The sequence below is a fragment of the Acanthochromis polyacanthus genome, chromosome 1 (genome assembly GCF_021347895.1).
Source record: "Acanthochromis polyacanthus isolate Apoly-LR-REF ecotype Palm Island chromosome 1, KAUST_Apoly_ChrSc, whole genome shotgun sequence".
NCBI lineage: Eukaryota > Metazoa > Chordata > Actinopteri > Pomacentridae > Acanthochromis > Acanthochromis polyacanthus.
Window position 1 is genome coordinate 42,876,157 of NC_067113.1, and position 16,735 is coordinate 42,892,891.

General features: G+C 39.1%; 1 protein-coding gene across 1 annotated transcript in view; it reads right to left on the bottom strand.

The window, feature by feature from the left end:
* The window catches only part of LOC110966716 (ankyrin repeat and BTB/POZ domain-containing protein BTBD11-A-like), a 268,915-nt gene that overhangs the window by 25,699 nt on the left and 226,481 nt on the right, over window positions 1-16,735 (bottom strand). Inside the window, 3 exon segments of the mRNA XM_051951931.1 lie at window positions 5,476-5,565; window positions 11,747-11,912; window positions 16,305-16,457. Of these exon segments, the coding sequence (XP_051807891.1) occupies window positions 5,476-5,565; window positions 11,747-11,912; window positions 16,305-16,457 (409 nt within the window).

Genomic DNA, 16,735 nt, shown 5'->3' on the forward strand with positions numbered 1-16,735 from the left:
GGCGCTGACTCACGAACAAAGCAGGAGGAAATTAAAAAGCCCAATGTCGCCGTGTGATTTCTAAACCCAGCAAATTATTAGAAATGGTTTTCGAAATGTCACCTGGAGGACGATCAGTGTCACATTGTGTTTGAGCTCTGTTTTTGTGTTTACAAGGTTGAACTATTAATTGCTTTTCTTATAACAACAGGCAGTTCACTGACAGCCACACTGCAACATTATACTGAGATCAAAGGCTTAGTTCACCCAAATTACACCCCCTTCAGTGTATTCAACCATGCAGATAGATTTGATCCTTTAACCCTCCTGTTGTCCTCATTTACGGGCAACAAAAAATGTTGTGTCCTTGTCTGAAAAAAATCAATAAAATCAGAAAGAAAAAAAAAATCCCCAAATTTCAGAAAATTTGCAAAACCTTCAGCAAGGAAATTCCAATAATTCCTTAAAAGTTTCCCTTAAAAGTTTAATCTAAAAAAATGCCCCAAATTTGACGAAAAAAATCTTGTAAATATTTTTTAAAAATGAGTAAAAATCTTCCAAAAAAATCCTAAAAATATCTAAAGTGATTCCATATATATATATATATATATATATATATATATATATATATATATATGTATCAGTAAATATTTTCTTTAAAACATTCGCTGGATTTTGGTGTTTTTTTTTTGTGAAAGTAATTAACCCTCGTGTCGTCCTGCGATTCAAAATTGAGCCGTTTTAAAGTCTGAAAATGTGGAAAAAAGAAAATCAATATTTTCACAGTGAAACTTCTGATGTCCACATTTTCAACATTTTTGGGAAATTTTTGAACATTTCTTGTTGGAAAAAATGGAAATGTTTAAAATGTCTAAGAACTTTCACATCAATTTTTTTGTGAATGTTCTTAAAGAAAATAGAGGTTTTACTGATATATATGTAATCACTTTAGATATTTGTAAGATTTTTTGAAAGATTTTTACTCATTTTTAAAAAAATATTTACAAGAATTTTCTTGCCAAATTTGGGGGATTTTTTAAAATAAAACCTTTACAGGAAACTCTTAATGAATTATTAGAATTTTCTTCCTGAAAGTTTTGCAAATTTTCAGAAATTTTGGGAATTTTTTGCTGAATTTTTGGATTTTTTGTCAGACGAGGAAACAATATTTTTGGTGGCTGTAAATGAGAATAACAGGAGGGCTAAGAAACATTTTTAACATTTCTTTTTTTCCCACCAAAAAATGCGCAAAGATTTCCCAAAAATGTTGAAAATGTGGACATCAGAAGTTTCAGTGTGACAACATTTTTTTTTCTACATTTTCAAACTTTAAAACGGGTCAGTTTTGATCTGCAGGACAACACCAGGGTTCAGGTCTGAGACTGAGCTGCAGTCTCAATAAAGTGGAGGTGAATGGAGTTTTATGGAATTGAAAAGTTCAACAGGAGAATCCCGAATAGGTTTGAACTCCCATCAAAAAACTGTGAAGTCAGGTCAGTGTTTTCCCACTTTTTTGGGCTCTTGACACTTTAAAATGTCATGACTTTTCATCAAAGGTTACGGCTAAAATCTGCCATAAATGCTGTCAAGAGAGTCTCCTCAAAAATGTAACCAGCGGCTATTGGAGAAAGCACTTTTAGACTGCAGAAACTGATCTGCTTAGGCTGCTTCCACAGCAGCAGGAAAAATGTCAGGAATGTTCAATTCAGTAACGAAACAAGGCGAAGTTTACAAAGCTGTCAGTAATGAAAGCATTTAAACCCAATTAGTGTGAGGACTGAAGTCAGAGAACCGTACTGTCTAATTAGTGCTGCTGTGGTGGAATTGAGAAATGATGAAAAAATGATGATGAGCTATAAATCACAAACTAAACATGAGTTTTTTTGACTGTAGCGCTGTTAACCCCAAATATATATGAAGTAAGTTTGTGTTTTGAGGAGATAAACAAAATAATCATTAGAATTGTTATTTTTATTTTCCATCTGGTTGTTTTTAATGTGTTTGTAGATTAAATCACTAAGTGCTCTACTAGAAGGCAACTGGAATTCTTAGACCAGAGGTGTCAAACTCATTCTGGTTCAGGGTCCACATTCAGTCCAATTAGATCTCAAGTGACCGGTAAAATCACAGCAAAATAACCTAGAAATAACCACAACTCAAAATTTTAATCACAGGTATCTGGAAATGAACAATCCAGCATTTGACTTCATGATCAAAACGACAAAGTCAGACAAAAAATAAGCGCTGAAAACAAGACAATACGTACAAAAACGAGACACAAAACACCAAAAATGAGGAAAAAACAAAACAAAAAGACACAAAAAAATTAGACAACATAAGTGAGACAAAAAAAACCCACAAAACGACAAAAACGATACACAAAACAACGATTAAAGTGGAACACAAAATGAAAAGAGTGACAAAAATTTGACAAAAAAATTTGACAAATGACACAAAGTAGACAAAAAAAATGACAAAACGACAAAAAAGTAGACAAATAACACAAGCAAGACAAAAAACACGAAATGACAAAAACAATATACAAAACAACAAATAAAGCAACACATAAAATGACAAAAATAAGACAAAAAATACAAGCAAGACAAAAATGAAACCCAAACAACAACAAAAGAAACAAAACAAAAGCATAAGACAAATGACTAAATTCACACAAAAAAGACAAAAAGACAAAAATAACAAAAGAACAATCTTGTATTTTACTTTATGATCAAAACAACTTGTCATGGTCTAGAAATTATTTTAAATTCATAGTTTTAGAAATTTACAGTTTGCAGTTAATGTCTTGTCTGTCAGTTTCACACTTCACAGTAATCCTGCAGGCCGGATCGGACCCTCTGGTGGCCCCCTTTTGGCCCGCAGGCCGCATTTGTGACACCCCTGTCTTAGAGCAAGGAAACCAAAACAAAGTTCAGCTGCCTTTTACCAGAGCACAAAGATTTAAGTTGAATGATTTTTAGCACTTTTGCTTTACAGCTATAAGATCCCCGGTTCATGTTCCAGTCTTCCAGGATCTTTCTGCATGGAGTTTGCGTGTTCTCCCTTCACATGCGTGGGCTTTCTCCATGTACTCGGCTTCCTCCCACAGTCCAAAAACATGCTGAGGTTAATTGGTGATTCTAAAGTTGTCAGTAGGCGTGAATGCAAGTGTGCTTGTTTGTCTCTAAAGGCGCTTTTCCACCAGCACCTACTCAGCTCGACTCGGTATAGGTCGTTTTCCATTACTAGGCGAGTACCACCTCATCATGGGTGGAGCCACAAAACACTCACCGTCCTCGAACATGGTCTTGAATAACGCAGCAGTGGAGTTGAGGCCACTCTCCCTCTCGGTGCCTGTAAACGGCGTCCGTTTGGATAAACCACTTCCAACACCACCGGTTTGACCCACTCCGGCGATTTTGGTCCTTCAGTTGTCACTTCTGAGCTTTTTCAGTCTCTCCTGACACTGCTTCTTTGTCCTGCTGTATCTGTAGGCGGCCATCTGCTCGGAGACCTCCTGATATACTTTCTCATTGCGAGTCGCACCGTCCAGCTCCCTCTGGATTCTTTGGTCCACCACCAAAGACAGAAAAGTCTCGACCTCTTCATTCGTCCACAGCACAGGTCTCATGTGTCGTCACTGCTTGTCCAATCGGTGGCCTGCACTCTGTAGACGTCACATTATTGGCTCGACTCAGCTCGCTAAAATCGTACCTGGTACTACGTCCTCATGGAAAACCTCACAAACCGAGTAGAGTTGAGCCAAGTAGGTGTTCATGGAAAAGCGCCATATGTGTAGCCTTATGACGGACTGGTGACCTGTCCAGGTGTCCCCTGCCTTCACCCTAAGTCATCTGGTCCAGACTCCAGCCCCCCATGACCCTAATGAGGATCAAGCGGTGTATAGATAACAGATGCATGGATGGATTTTTAGCACCCTGAAATGACTGTTTGCTTTATTTCTGGGGAAATGAAAAAGAAAATCTAAAAATAATACATTAAAAAAAAAAACCTTTGCTCTTCCAATTCCCTTATTCATCTTGCTGAGGGTTTTATTGGAAGCCCTTCTTGAGTCCCATGTTGGGAACAGTTGATCAAGTTAAACTGTTTTTGGAGAGAGTCGTCGCTCTGCAGAGAAAATACAATATTCTACTGAGCAGCATTATGTTGGTGCAAAAGCTGAAATCCCAGACAGATGAAGCATCTAAAAAATGTCTGCACATAAAACTATCTGCATGGTGAGCCTCCAGTAGAAGTGCATGAGATTTATTCTTATTTAAATTTGGGGTAACAAAGCCTTGAAGCATTTACTGCATTACAAACTTCTACAGGTACTGCTTTGCCTTTGAGTCAGCACTGCACTAAACACAAGCACTAAACCGATGGAGTACAGCAAACCATGAGGTCAGTGTGAAGCAGGAGAGTCGTTTAACTTTTGCTTTTTTCTAACTGAGAACGACAGTTAAAGCGGCTACACACAGAGAGACAAAAGCAGGATTCATAATAGCACAGCCTCACTCTTACTTTAACCCTCTTGTCATCCTGTGGGTCATAAAGTTTGAAAATGTGGGGGGAAAAAAACTTGTGATTTCCACATTTTCAACATTTTTGGGAAATCTTTGAACATTTCTGGGTGGAAAAAAGAACTGTTAAAATGTTTCATAAGAACATTCACACAAAAAAATCAACCAAAATCCAGCGATTGGTTTTTATGTGAATGTTCTTATGAGAATATCAGAAGTTTTACTGATATATCTGTAATCACTTTCGATATTTTTCAGAGGTTTTTAGTAGATTTTTACTCATTTTTAAAAAAATATTTACTCGATTTTTCGTGCCTAATTTAGGGGATTTTTTATATAATTTTTTTTAGAGAAACTTTAAAGGAATTATTGGAATTTTCTTCCTGAAGGATTTGCAAATTTTCAGAAATTCTGAGAAATTTTTTTGTGATTTTTTTTCAGATGAGGAAACAATATTTTTTGGTGCCCATAAATGAGGACAACAGGAGGGTTAAAGTGTTCTGATTTCAACACGACAAATAAGTGCAGTGAAGTTCATGCTTCATGTACAGTCAGCGGGTAGCGAGTTACACTAAGTGCACATAATTGTACAACAGTGATGAATTATTGATGTGGTGTAAAGCAAACTGCTGCTGGATGTCTGCAGAGTAAAACGTAATGAAGTGAGTGCCTGCGCTCAGGGACTATCAGCGGGTTATTATTCTGCATCGGCGTAAAGACAAACCGCCATTGTTGCCGAGCGAATGACACTCGTTTGTTGCTTATCAGTGCACTTGGTGTAATGAGCTGCCGGGGGAACAGAGAGCATGCCGAGAGCAGGTGAGACCATGACGATAGAGAGGGGAGGGGAAAGAGCGACACAAAGTGGGTTCATCGTATTCACTGGTACACAGAAAACAAATGCGAATGAGCATATTAAACTGGGACAAAAATGTGGAATCATTGTGCGTGTGGAGAGCTGACAGTCAGCACTGACCTCGCTGTTGATGTCGGCTCCGGCGTCCAGCAGCATCTGAACCATGGCCTCGTCACCGCGGACACAGGCGTACATGAGAGGGGTCATTCCCTGCAGCGGGTGGGGGGGAAACAAGGAGGAAACATTTCTATGTTCATGAGAAGGCAAGAGGTTGAACGGTAGAACACATCCACGGCTTTCTTTCTGGAAACATAGCGGAGAAAGAAAATTACACATAATATTCAGATGCTGTTTTAACGCGGGTTTGTAAGGCCTGTTCATAAAAAGTCAACAAAATTAAACCATTTACAGGAACTGTAGAAACCAGTGCTGTCAAACTATTAAAATGATTATTCAGATTAATTGCAGGGTTGATATGGATTAATTTTGATTAATCGCAATCAATGTAATTACATCACATTTAATTTTGCATGAGCAAACAGACTCAAGAAAGAAGGGTAGAACCAAGATGAAGATTTTATGTCACCAGTGGATGATTTTATGTCATTAGTGGATGATTTTATGTCACCAGTGGATGATTTTATGTCTCTAGTGGATGGTTTTATGTCACTAGTGGGTGATTTTATGTCTCTAGTGGATGGTTTTATGTCACTAGTGGGTGATTTTATGTCTCTAGTGGATGGTTTTATGTCACTAGTGGGTGATTTTATGTCTCTAGTGGATGGTTTTATGTCACTAGTGGGTGATTTTATGTCTCTAGTGGATGGTTTTATGTCACTAGTGGGTGATTTTATGTCTCTAGTGGATAATTTTATGTCATTAATGGATGATTTTATGTCTGTAGTGGATGATTTTATGTCAGGGTTAGGGTTAGTGAAGAGAGATTCTTTGCTCATGCCTCTTAACCACACCATGAAGAATGTGGATTTCATAGCAGGCAACAAAGCCCTTAAAGGCTAATTCCAGCTTATTTCAACCTGCTGTTGTTCACATTAATGCGATAATCTATTGTAGCCGTATGCGTCATGGTAACGTAAATGTCCCATAATGTGCTGCTTTTTCGACTATTTAATTCAAGAATCACATAAGCCCAGGACGTGTCTCTCCATTTCGAAGCTCAAAACACCATGACTTACATGCTTTGCCGTGACGGTCTAACCCCTGGTTTTACTGCGGTTCTAAACGGGCTGTTTCAGTGTTTGTTACTGTAAAGGCTGCTGAGCTGCTGCTGTCTTCCTGAAGAAAAATCTGCCTGCGTCTGTGATTGACAAGGCGGAGAGGCAGCTGACATGAGTGATTCTGTGAGACCAGGACTTTCCATCACTTCTAACTTTCTCCCTAAGCGATCATTTCACCTTGAAAAATCGCTGAACTCACAGCACAGCCGTTGTTTCTAACCCACAAGACAAAACATACAGTCATGGAAAAAATTATTAAACCACCCTTGTTTTCTTCAATTTCTTCTTCATTTTAATACCTGGTATCACTAAAGGTATATTACCTGAAGAATACAATGAACACGAAAGAAAATGACATTGTTAGGAACGATAAAAGTAAAAACATCGTTCAGTTCCTCGGATGCTGGGAGTACATGACTCCTGTGTTGACTTTTTCAGTAGACAGAAGAGCATTTGGTGTGTTAGTCAACAAAAGCAGCTAACTAAACCTGGGAAGCAGGATTTTACAGAGTTGAAGCTAGATGACTATTGGTTATGCAGCTGGAACAGCAGCTGAGTATAACTGTTACTGGCTGGTATCCGTTTAGTTGTTAGAGTGGGAGAAGTAGACGTCTTCATGTCTCAACAGCTTTTATTTTACATCCCCAAGTGTATAGCAACCGCAAAACACAATAAAAGTGCATTTAACCATATGGGACCTTCATCAAAGAGTGGCTTGGTGCGCAGTTAACACAACGCCCGCTCCAGGCAGCTAATGTCTGTGTTTACTTCGAGTCAGACTTGAAAACAAACGTCCCAGGTCGAAATCTCCAGCAGAGGTTGGGAGCGCAAAGTCGGTATCACTCATTGTGCCACATTAACAATCCAAAAATATCCTATTGCTCCTCTTTAAGGAGCTCAACAGCTGCAGTGCAACAAAAAAGTCCTTCTGTAATGTTCTTCATATCACCGGCTTTGAGATTTGCGTAAGTGCAGTTCACTGCTGGTTACTAATCAACCCCGTTCCTAAAGACTGCAGTGAAATACACTCCTCATGAATCACTTCCAGCCCAAAGGCATCTCCATCCTCAACAATAAGAGATTCTAAGTCTCCAAACGGAATCCTAACTTCCTAAAATGGCTGTGTTTTGGAACAACAGCATAGGTGGGCTGTGAAGCTCCTAACGTTACACACATTACACTCCCAACTGCAGGTTGAGGCTCCAGGTGCTGCTGCGGAAGAGCTACAACAAAACAAAACCTAAAGAATTTTGCTGTAATGAGGCAGCAAGTTCTCACCATCTTTAAGCCTTTCTAAAGTGTTTCGGATGAGCTTCCATAAAACAGACTTCAATCATATGTCTGATCTGGGCCATTATGTTCAACAGAGGACTTTTACGACTCGCTCATAACACACCACAGCACTTTATGTTGAAGACTGATATCCCTTTGTGGCGATTAATTCTGAAATATTTCCTGGACACCGATCTACTTAATCAGCAGACAGCTAAAGGCCGAGAGACGATGGACCCTGATGATCATCGTGATGAGTTCAAATGCCTCTCAGCCCTGATGACAGACTGCAACTTTTACTTTATTGCTCCTGTAAGGCTGTCTGGTCCCCTCTGTTTAGTCAGTTTTACAAGGAGATAAAAGCCTGTATGTCACCACGGCCTGTTATTTATGTGTGGCGAGAAAAGTAAAGTGTCAATCAATACAATTATGTCATCTTATCACGGACCTGGAACAGCCAAATTCTGTTAATGCTTATGGTGGGAATTCAGGGACGACATGAATCGCATTTAGGAGATTTTTTTTTATTTTTTACAGTATTTTAATGGCAATCTGCCGCAGTACCTCAAATGGGCTTAACTATCTGCAGCTTTGTGACCACGGAAAATCAGATTACCCTTTTAGCTTCCACTTAGCAGCACAAGGAATAACCAATATTTCCACTGACTGGGGAAGATGGGGATTCCCAAACGGCATTAGCACTTGGATGCAGTAAGACTTAGATATCGACCCAACCTGTCAGCGCTCAGTCCAGAAAAGTGTTACAGTATTAGGTAAGAACAGATGAGTCCCCATATTTCAGATAAACAGCAGGTAGCTGAGCAACTGAACTTTTGTCGTTTTCACTTTCGATTCAGACAAAGGTGGCTGATTTATATTACAAAATACACTGCTGTTCAAAGGTTTGGGGTCACTTAGAAATGTCTTTATTTTTGAAAGAAAAGCAGCTTTTTTCAATGAAGACAACATTACATAAATCAGAATTCCAGTGTAGACATTGTTAATGTGGTAAATGACTATTCTAGCTGGAAACAGCTGATTTTTAATGGAATATCTCCATAGGGGTACAGAGGAACATTTCCTGTGTTCTAATGCTACATTGTGTTAGCTAATGCTGTTGAAAGGCTCATTAATGATTAGAAAACCCTTGTGCAGTTATGTTAGCACATGGATAAAAGTGGTAGTTCTTATGGAAAACGTGCAATTGTCTGTGTGACCCCAAACCTTTGAACGGTAGTATAAATGAAATAAAATTATATTTTAACCGTGTAGCTAAAGCACTAAATAATAAGGCGTGAAAAAAGATAAAAGTTCGAAGAGTCTTAACAATAAAATATGTAGATGTAGAGTTAAAAAAAAACATCTGTTTGGCCCTATTCAATAATTTACAAACATCTAAAATGGTCTTCCAAGATGGATTTGTGCTCTCAAAGTTACAACAAAATAGAAGCTAGCAACTAAAATGTTAATGACGCTCAATTTGCATGTAGAGAAGGATTTATCTTATATTTAAAGGGGTCAAAGTAAGTGCAGCACAACACGGAGCTGCAGAAGACTGCTGGCCTCCATCCACCCCTCCTACACCTGATCTGTTAGATCTGGAGGTGGATGAGCCAGAAATGAATAAATTCAATTAGAGCTCCGCCACGCTCTTCTGGGAATGCAAAGTCCCTGCCAAGTGAGATGGTACTGATTTTATTTTACTCAGTTTGCTAGTATGACCTCAACAAACATGGGTTTATGTGATAAGAAAGGTCAGCTAATTAATCAACTTTTTATGTCAAATACACAATTCACATGTTTCACAGAAAGAGATCAGAAAAGGGTTTGAGCTGGAACACAAGGACACACAACGAAACACATTTTTAAAGTCACGCTTGGTACCAAGATTTTAAAAAAATCAAAACCTCACATCAGTCAAGCCTTTTGCTGCATTACCAGCTAATCATGTGAAACACTCTGTTGAATAATTGATATATATTGAACCTCCTGTTCACACTGGATCGGCTCAATAGCTCCTCGTCTTTCAGTATAAAATGATAATTATGTGCCAGAGGTGAAGCAATTCATCTTTTAGTTGATTGACAGAAAAAAGCTTTTGAATTATATTTGTTTTCAGGAATTTCTGTGTTTTTAATTCTAAGAAAAAAAAACAGTTTTCAAACAGCGCAAGGCTTAATCAGGCCTCCTAATTGCATTGTGTGATAATAAAACCAATTTATTTTTGCGTGTTTGTCAGGTGAACAGACACAAGTGTACTGTCAGTAATGACATTAGAATAATATAATGAGGTTTTTCCACCATTTTCTCACATTTTATAGACAATAGATTTATTAATAATTCACACAGAAATCAATAATGATAGATGCAACCTCGTTATGAGCCCAGATCTGAGGTCTTCCTTCATGAACAGAGAGGGTTGAGGCGAGTTTAATGCCGAGCAGAAGGGATGCTTGTGCAGGGTGACAAATACTTCAGATGATACAGATATGTGCAGCACAGACGCAACCAGGCACAAAGAAACCAACAATGTCTTGAAAATAATGTCATTTATTTCTTCTTTTTTTTGCTTTCTCTACCAAAACAAACAAAAACTGTATCAGGGCCTAAAAACATGGAGCAAGCTGCATTACTCATAGGGAGCAGTCTGTGCCCAGCATGTGTGCGAACTGCTATGGGATGCCAGGTAAGACTTGTTAGAAAATAAAAATTCATTGCTGTGGAGGCGTGAGATAAATTTTAACAAAGGCTGGGACTTTAACGCATTCATTTCGATTAATTAACTACATAAAAAAATAACGCGTTTAAAAAATAACACATTTAATTACACCTTTGTCAGTTCCCTTATTTCTGACACAACGGCAACATTCCAGCCCAGCAGGTGGCGCTAATGAGCCTAAAGTCAGTTCTGTAAGCCGTGAAGTAGATGGACAGGAGTGACGTCAGCGCACAAGAAAGTTTGGTGAACAGTGAAGGAAGATGAGACCGCATTGAGTTTGTTGGGCGGAAAGTTTTCTTGTAAAAAAAAACTCCCCGATGGCAGCTTGGATAAAAGCGTGGTTGTGTGCAAATTGTGCAACTAAAAGTTTTCTTATCACCTCAATACAAAACATGTTGCTGTTAGCACCAGAGCTAACGTTAGCTGCGACAGTTCTGCTACCGGGTAATGTTGTAGCCATCCCATAATAGACCACTGTAGAATACATTTAAAGTGCTTGAGTTTACAGAAAATCTTAAAATGTTGAATATAATCGTTTTAACTGGACTTTGAGTTGGCAGTAATGTGTGAATGTAGCAGACTGATGAAAAATGCAGATAAATAGAAATAAAACAAGCAATTTGTTATTTAAGCTAGTACTACACTTATGTCTGTCTTATAAACAATTGATTAAAAACTTTTAGTTCAGAAAAAATATTTTGTTCACATAAAAATGTATTTTCTTAAAAAAAGAACCATCAAAATTACAGCATTTATCAGATGCAGAAGCTATGAAAACAGAATGAATCTGTGCATTTTGAACTTTTTGAAGGTCTTTCCCACTTATGCTTACATTATATGCCATATAGTGGAAAAAACTAACTAAATCCAAGATATAAAATCATCCAAATCACTTTTTTTCTACATGTCCCATTTTAAATTGTTATTAATTTTATAAAATTTTAAATTATAAGCATGCATATGTCTATTCATTGAGTCAACTGTCAAACAAAATTTTTTTGAAGAGAATTTTACTTGTTGATATTTGACAAAAATGCAATTAATCATGAATAATTAATTATAAAGCCCATAATTAATTAGACTATTCTTTTTAATCTCGTCCCACCACTAATTTGAAGTTGATGCTGTATGTGTGTGTAGGAGTGTGTGTTCAGTGCCAGACCTGTTCGCTCATGCTGTTGATGCCATCAGGGCCCAGGAGGTTCACGGCCTGCTTGACCAGGTCCGTCCGGCCGCAGTTGAGCATCCTGAAGCCCAGATCCTGCAGGAACTTGGCCTCCGTGGAGGCTGCATCAAGCTTTCTGGTGGCACAGAAACAATCCTCTGCTCTGCAGATGGAAACAGCAGATCCATTACTGTGATTAAGAGGGAGCTTATCTCTGAAATGGATTTTGAGATCAGTGGATATACATCTCTGCTGCATGCTGAAAGAAACAGAAAATGACTGTTGCTTAGCTTTCACAATGTAAACTCTTGGTGTTATAAAATGAGCAGCCACTTCAGAAGTATTGAGCTGTTTGCATTCAGAGTCGGCTCACTAATATCTGAATTTGTCAACACTCACTTTTCTCTGCTTGCTTCTGGTTCCCTACTTTCTTTTCTAAAGTAGCTTTTCTCCAGGTGAGGCTTCAGCTATGACTCATTATGACTCATATTTCTTGTAAAGAGTCTTAATCCAAGCTGTGAGCAGCTGTCAGAGCTGAAGCTTCCACTGTGTCACAGAAAATCCTCTTCATGTTTGTCTCATTCTAACAATTATATCTGACAAACACGAGGAGACGCTAATTGGTACAACACACCTCTCAGTGATCCATTTATTACTTCCTTGAAAATATTTGTAATATGAGTAGACACTTCACCCACTAACATCATAAAAGAAACACAAAATTACTGAGCAAGTAAGACAGTAAGAGGAATACAGAGCAGAGCTGTGTGAATGTGAATGAGAGAGAGAACAGGTGATACTGTAAGCGAGACAAAAACCCAGAGAGAGAAGATTTATTGCTTGGTCCTGTCCATGAAGGGGGACTAACACACTTCATTTATTCACTGCCAAGACTCATGAATAAGTGTTTAAATTTAGACATTGTGAGTCGACATTGTATTCAGCAGCTCAATGAGCTAAATGCTAATGTCAGCATGCTAACACACGCTCAAAACCAATGTAAACGTGTGATCAGCAGATAATATGTTTACCACTTTAGTTTAGGGTGTGTGTATGCCAGCATTAGATAATGAGGAGGAAACATAACGCACAGCTGAGACTGAGGGGAATGTCGTGAGATTGCAGATCGTAAAATAAGTCGTTTTGAAGACCTGAAAAGAAAAGTCACCACATGTATAGATGGAGCAAATATTATTTAAGCTGATAGTTGTTGCAACATTTCAGTAAAACCAGAACTACCAACCTGCTGTTGGTGCTACATAAGTCATGTGAATTCATCCACAAATGATCCTGAATGTCCGAGATACCAACCTACATCCCATCTGTCGTGCCACTAGTGATCTAGCCTCTGTACTCTATCTTTTAGTAAAAATTATTTGAAAATGATGGCCAGATAAATCACAGCTCTGCATGCATTTTCATTTTCTAACACTATGACTCATCACAGCAGAGACAGCCCAGTAGAATCTACTAACACTGACTCCATCCATCCACAGCCATCCCCTTATCTGGGGTCGTGGTGGCTGCAGGCTAAGCGGGGCATTCCAGATGTCCATCTCACAGTTCTCCAGTTCCACCTGGGGGATCTGAGGTCTTCACAGTCCAGATAAGATGTGTAATCCCTCCCTTGAGAGTTCTGGGTCGACCCTGGGGTCTCCTCCCAGTTGGACGTGCTCAGACGTCCTCCAAAGGAAGGCGCTCTGGAGGCATCCTAATCAGATGTTAGAGCCGCCTCAGCTGGTTTGTCTCAGTGCGAAGGGGAAGCGACTCTATTCTGAGCTGCTCGCTCTATCTGGCAGGCTGAGCCCAGCCACCCTACGGAGGAAACTAATTTTGGCCACTTCTATCCACAATCTCATCTGACAAAAGCAGATGAGATCTCACACTGATCACGCTTTTGAAATATGGTGTGACGAATCGCTATTAGTCACTCTTGTGTTTGCCATGTCAGATCGAGGCAGACCTATTACAACAAGCACCATTCTGATGGACGGTCTGATTATACACGAGTACATCAAAGACCAACCACAACCCACAATAAAGAACTCTACATGCAACATTAATAAAGCTTTTTTGTTTCAGTCTCATCTGCTCTGTTATTATGGCTGTGGGGACCTGCATGTTAGTGCTACATCTACAGGTTACACACTATTGCTTGATGCTGTTGTGAGAATTTATTGACCATCTGAATGGCTATGAACATCTGGATTCACAGATTTTATGGTGACGCAACAGGTCCAGAAGGAAGCAGGACTCACACCTGTAAATCCAAACAGACCAAAACTACTTCCTGAAGTGATGCAGAGAAATTATTTCTGGTAGTTTCGCTGCTTGCTGCAAGAAACTTTCTTAGAAGTAATAAAAGCCCTTCTCACACATGGGATACTTAACATTGCTGGCTTTATCAGTCCGTTAAAGTGACGGCACTAAACACAGTTGGCTTTTATGTTATTGTTCTTCATGGTTTCATTTAGACCAGGGGTGTCAAACATGTGGCCCGCGGGCTAAAACCGGCCCTCAAAGTGTAAGAATTACAGAGAACACATTAACTGCAGATTGTAAATTAGTAAAACTGTAAATTTAAACTAATTTCTAGACCATGACAAGTTGTTGATCATAAAGTAAAATACTAGATTGTTCTTTTGTCGTTTTGTGTCTCATTTCTGGAATATTTTGTTGTGTTTTTGTTGTTTGACTTTTGTCATTTGTCTCATCTTTTTGTTGTTTTATCGTTTTTGTCATTTTGTGTTTTCTTTTTGTCTCATTTGTGTTGTTTGTATACTTTTTAGTTGTTTTGTTTGTTGGTTTTGTCATTTTTTTGTCTCATCTGTGTCATTTCTTGTCTCATTTGTGTTCATTTTCTTGTCGCTTGGTAACTTTTTTGTTAAATATTTTGTCTCTTTGTTTTGTTTCGTGTCATTTTGTCTCATTTTTTGTCACTTTGTTCCTCGCTTTTGTCATTTTGTGTCTTGTTTTTGTCTGACTTTTGCCATTTTGATCATAAACTAAAATACTACGTTGTCAATTTCCAGATGGCTAAATGTTGTGTTCCTTCGTAGACACTCTGTGAACTGTAAGTTGTAATGTGTAAATGACAAACTGAGGCATAATACTGTTTATTTTTCTTAAAAAATTTTAGAATACATTTTTTTGTACAAAAACAAAGGAAAAAATTGGAGTTGTGGTTATTTATAGGTTATTATGCTGTGATTTTACTGATCCGGTAGCCTAGCCGCGCTAGACCCATGTTTCTGAAGGCACAAGGATCTAGGTCAGCTCGACAGGGAGGGAGGCGGGCTAAAAGGTTGTCTTTCAAATCACTCTGCAGCAATTGGGTAGGTATACAACCAATCAACGCAACAAATAGGCTAACGGAGTTCCTAGAGCGCCGGTGGATTGTGGCTAAATCCCATTAGCTTCCCAACCAGCGGAGCCAACTGGTATATTAAGGATTTGCCATATCCCGTCGGCATAAGTCCAAATACGTCTTTCTTCTCAATGAAACACTTCAGTGCCGTCCTTTGTTTATCTTTCAAGTTGAATTTTAGCTTCAAATCTTTAAGGGCTGTGGCCAAAGCCGAGTCGAAAGATAACTGTTTATTGTGCGCCGGTTGTTTCTGTCAGAATCGTCACGCCTCTGTCGTCACTTCGTTACGCCCGCCTTCTGATTCTACACTTCATGGTGATTGGTCCGGCCAGTTTTAGGAGAATTCAGCCTCGAGCCTTATGGAGGGTAACTAGACCCACCCTGGCAGAGAATTAAATTCGTTGCCGTGGGTTGTCTAGCGCGGCTAGGATACTGATCCGGATCAGTTGATATCAAATTTGGCTGAATGTGGAACCTGAACTAAGATGAGTTTTACTCCCCTGGTCGAGACATACCCACTCTATTGGTATGCACACAATTTTTGTCACATATGCAAAACTGGACAGTAAATGAAGTGATTTATAATGCTTCAAAATCTGCAATTAAACAAATGATTTTACCAGTACTTTACAAGCTCTGACTTTGCCTGAGAAAGCTCATCTGACTGAAGTGAACAAAACTGTGACCTGGTGATAGAGCCTTTGTTGTCCACGTTGGAGGCATTTTAGAACTCATTATTTAACTTCCTGCTGTTGTTCTGTGCATAAATGTGGCAACTCTCTCATTTTGGAGACGCTGACATGGACCCTCCTGCTGCTATTTGATGCTGCAGGTTTTTAATAAACCAGAGGACAGACACCTACAAACAGCAAAATTTCAGCTTCTGTTCGCATTTTGTCAAACCCTCGATGACATTTATTATTGGTGAGTGTCATTAATGTGATCTGTTAAAGTCTGTTTTCATCAGAGTAGCTTCATGATGTTTGTCATAGATGTGAAATTGTAGGGCAAAGAAAATGACGAAAATGTTTAGTTTACTCAAACTGTGACTTCTGCTCTGTCTGACCGTTCTTGACCAATACTGGCTCAATTTCTATAAACAGCTTGAAGTATCCAACGCTGCTTCTGTGTGGCTAACGTTTAGGTATTATTAGATTAAGAGATGTCTGAAACAGGCCATATTCTTACTTGATTTGTCGCGGCTCACAGTCCACACCGGGCAGCAGCAGCCTGGCAGCCTGCCTCACGTCGTCGCTGTCCACAGAGAAGCTTCGTCGATGTTCGGTGTGGGCGACCGCCACCCGGATCCACTCCATCAGCGGAGGCAGCACCAGGAACGGCCTGGAAACAAAAACGGAAAACAGAATTGTATGTTGCATGTTGTTTGAATATACTGTTAATGTCTCGTATTTAGAGGAAGAAAACAAGCCTGTGGGCAAACTTTGGAAATGCTCCTTTTTCAACGAAACTGTCTGGAGAGGCAGTTCTGTGTGTGAGTGACAGAATGAGTGCTATAGTTACACGTGATGGTTAGACAGCACACCAGCATCTACCTGGACCAAAGCGACATTTGCAGCTACATTTACATGCATGCATTGTTTTTGTTTCTGTCACTAGTG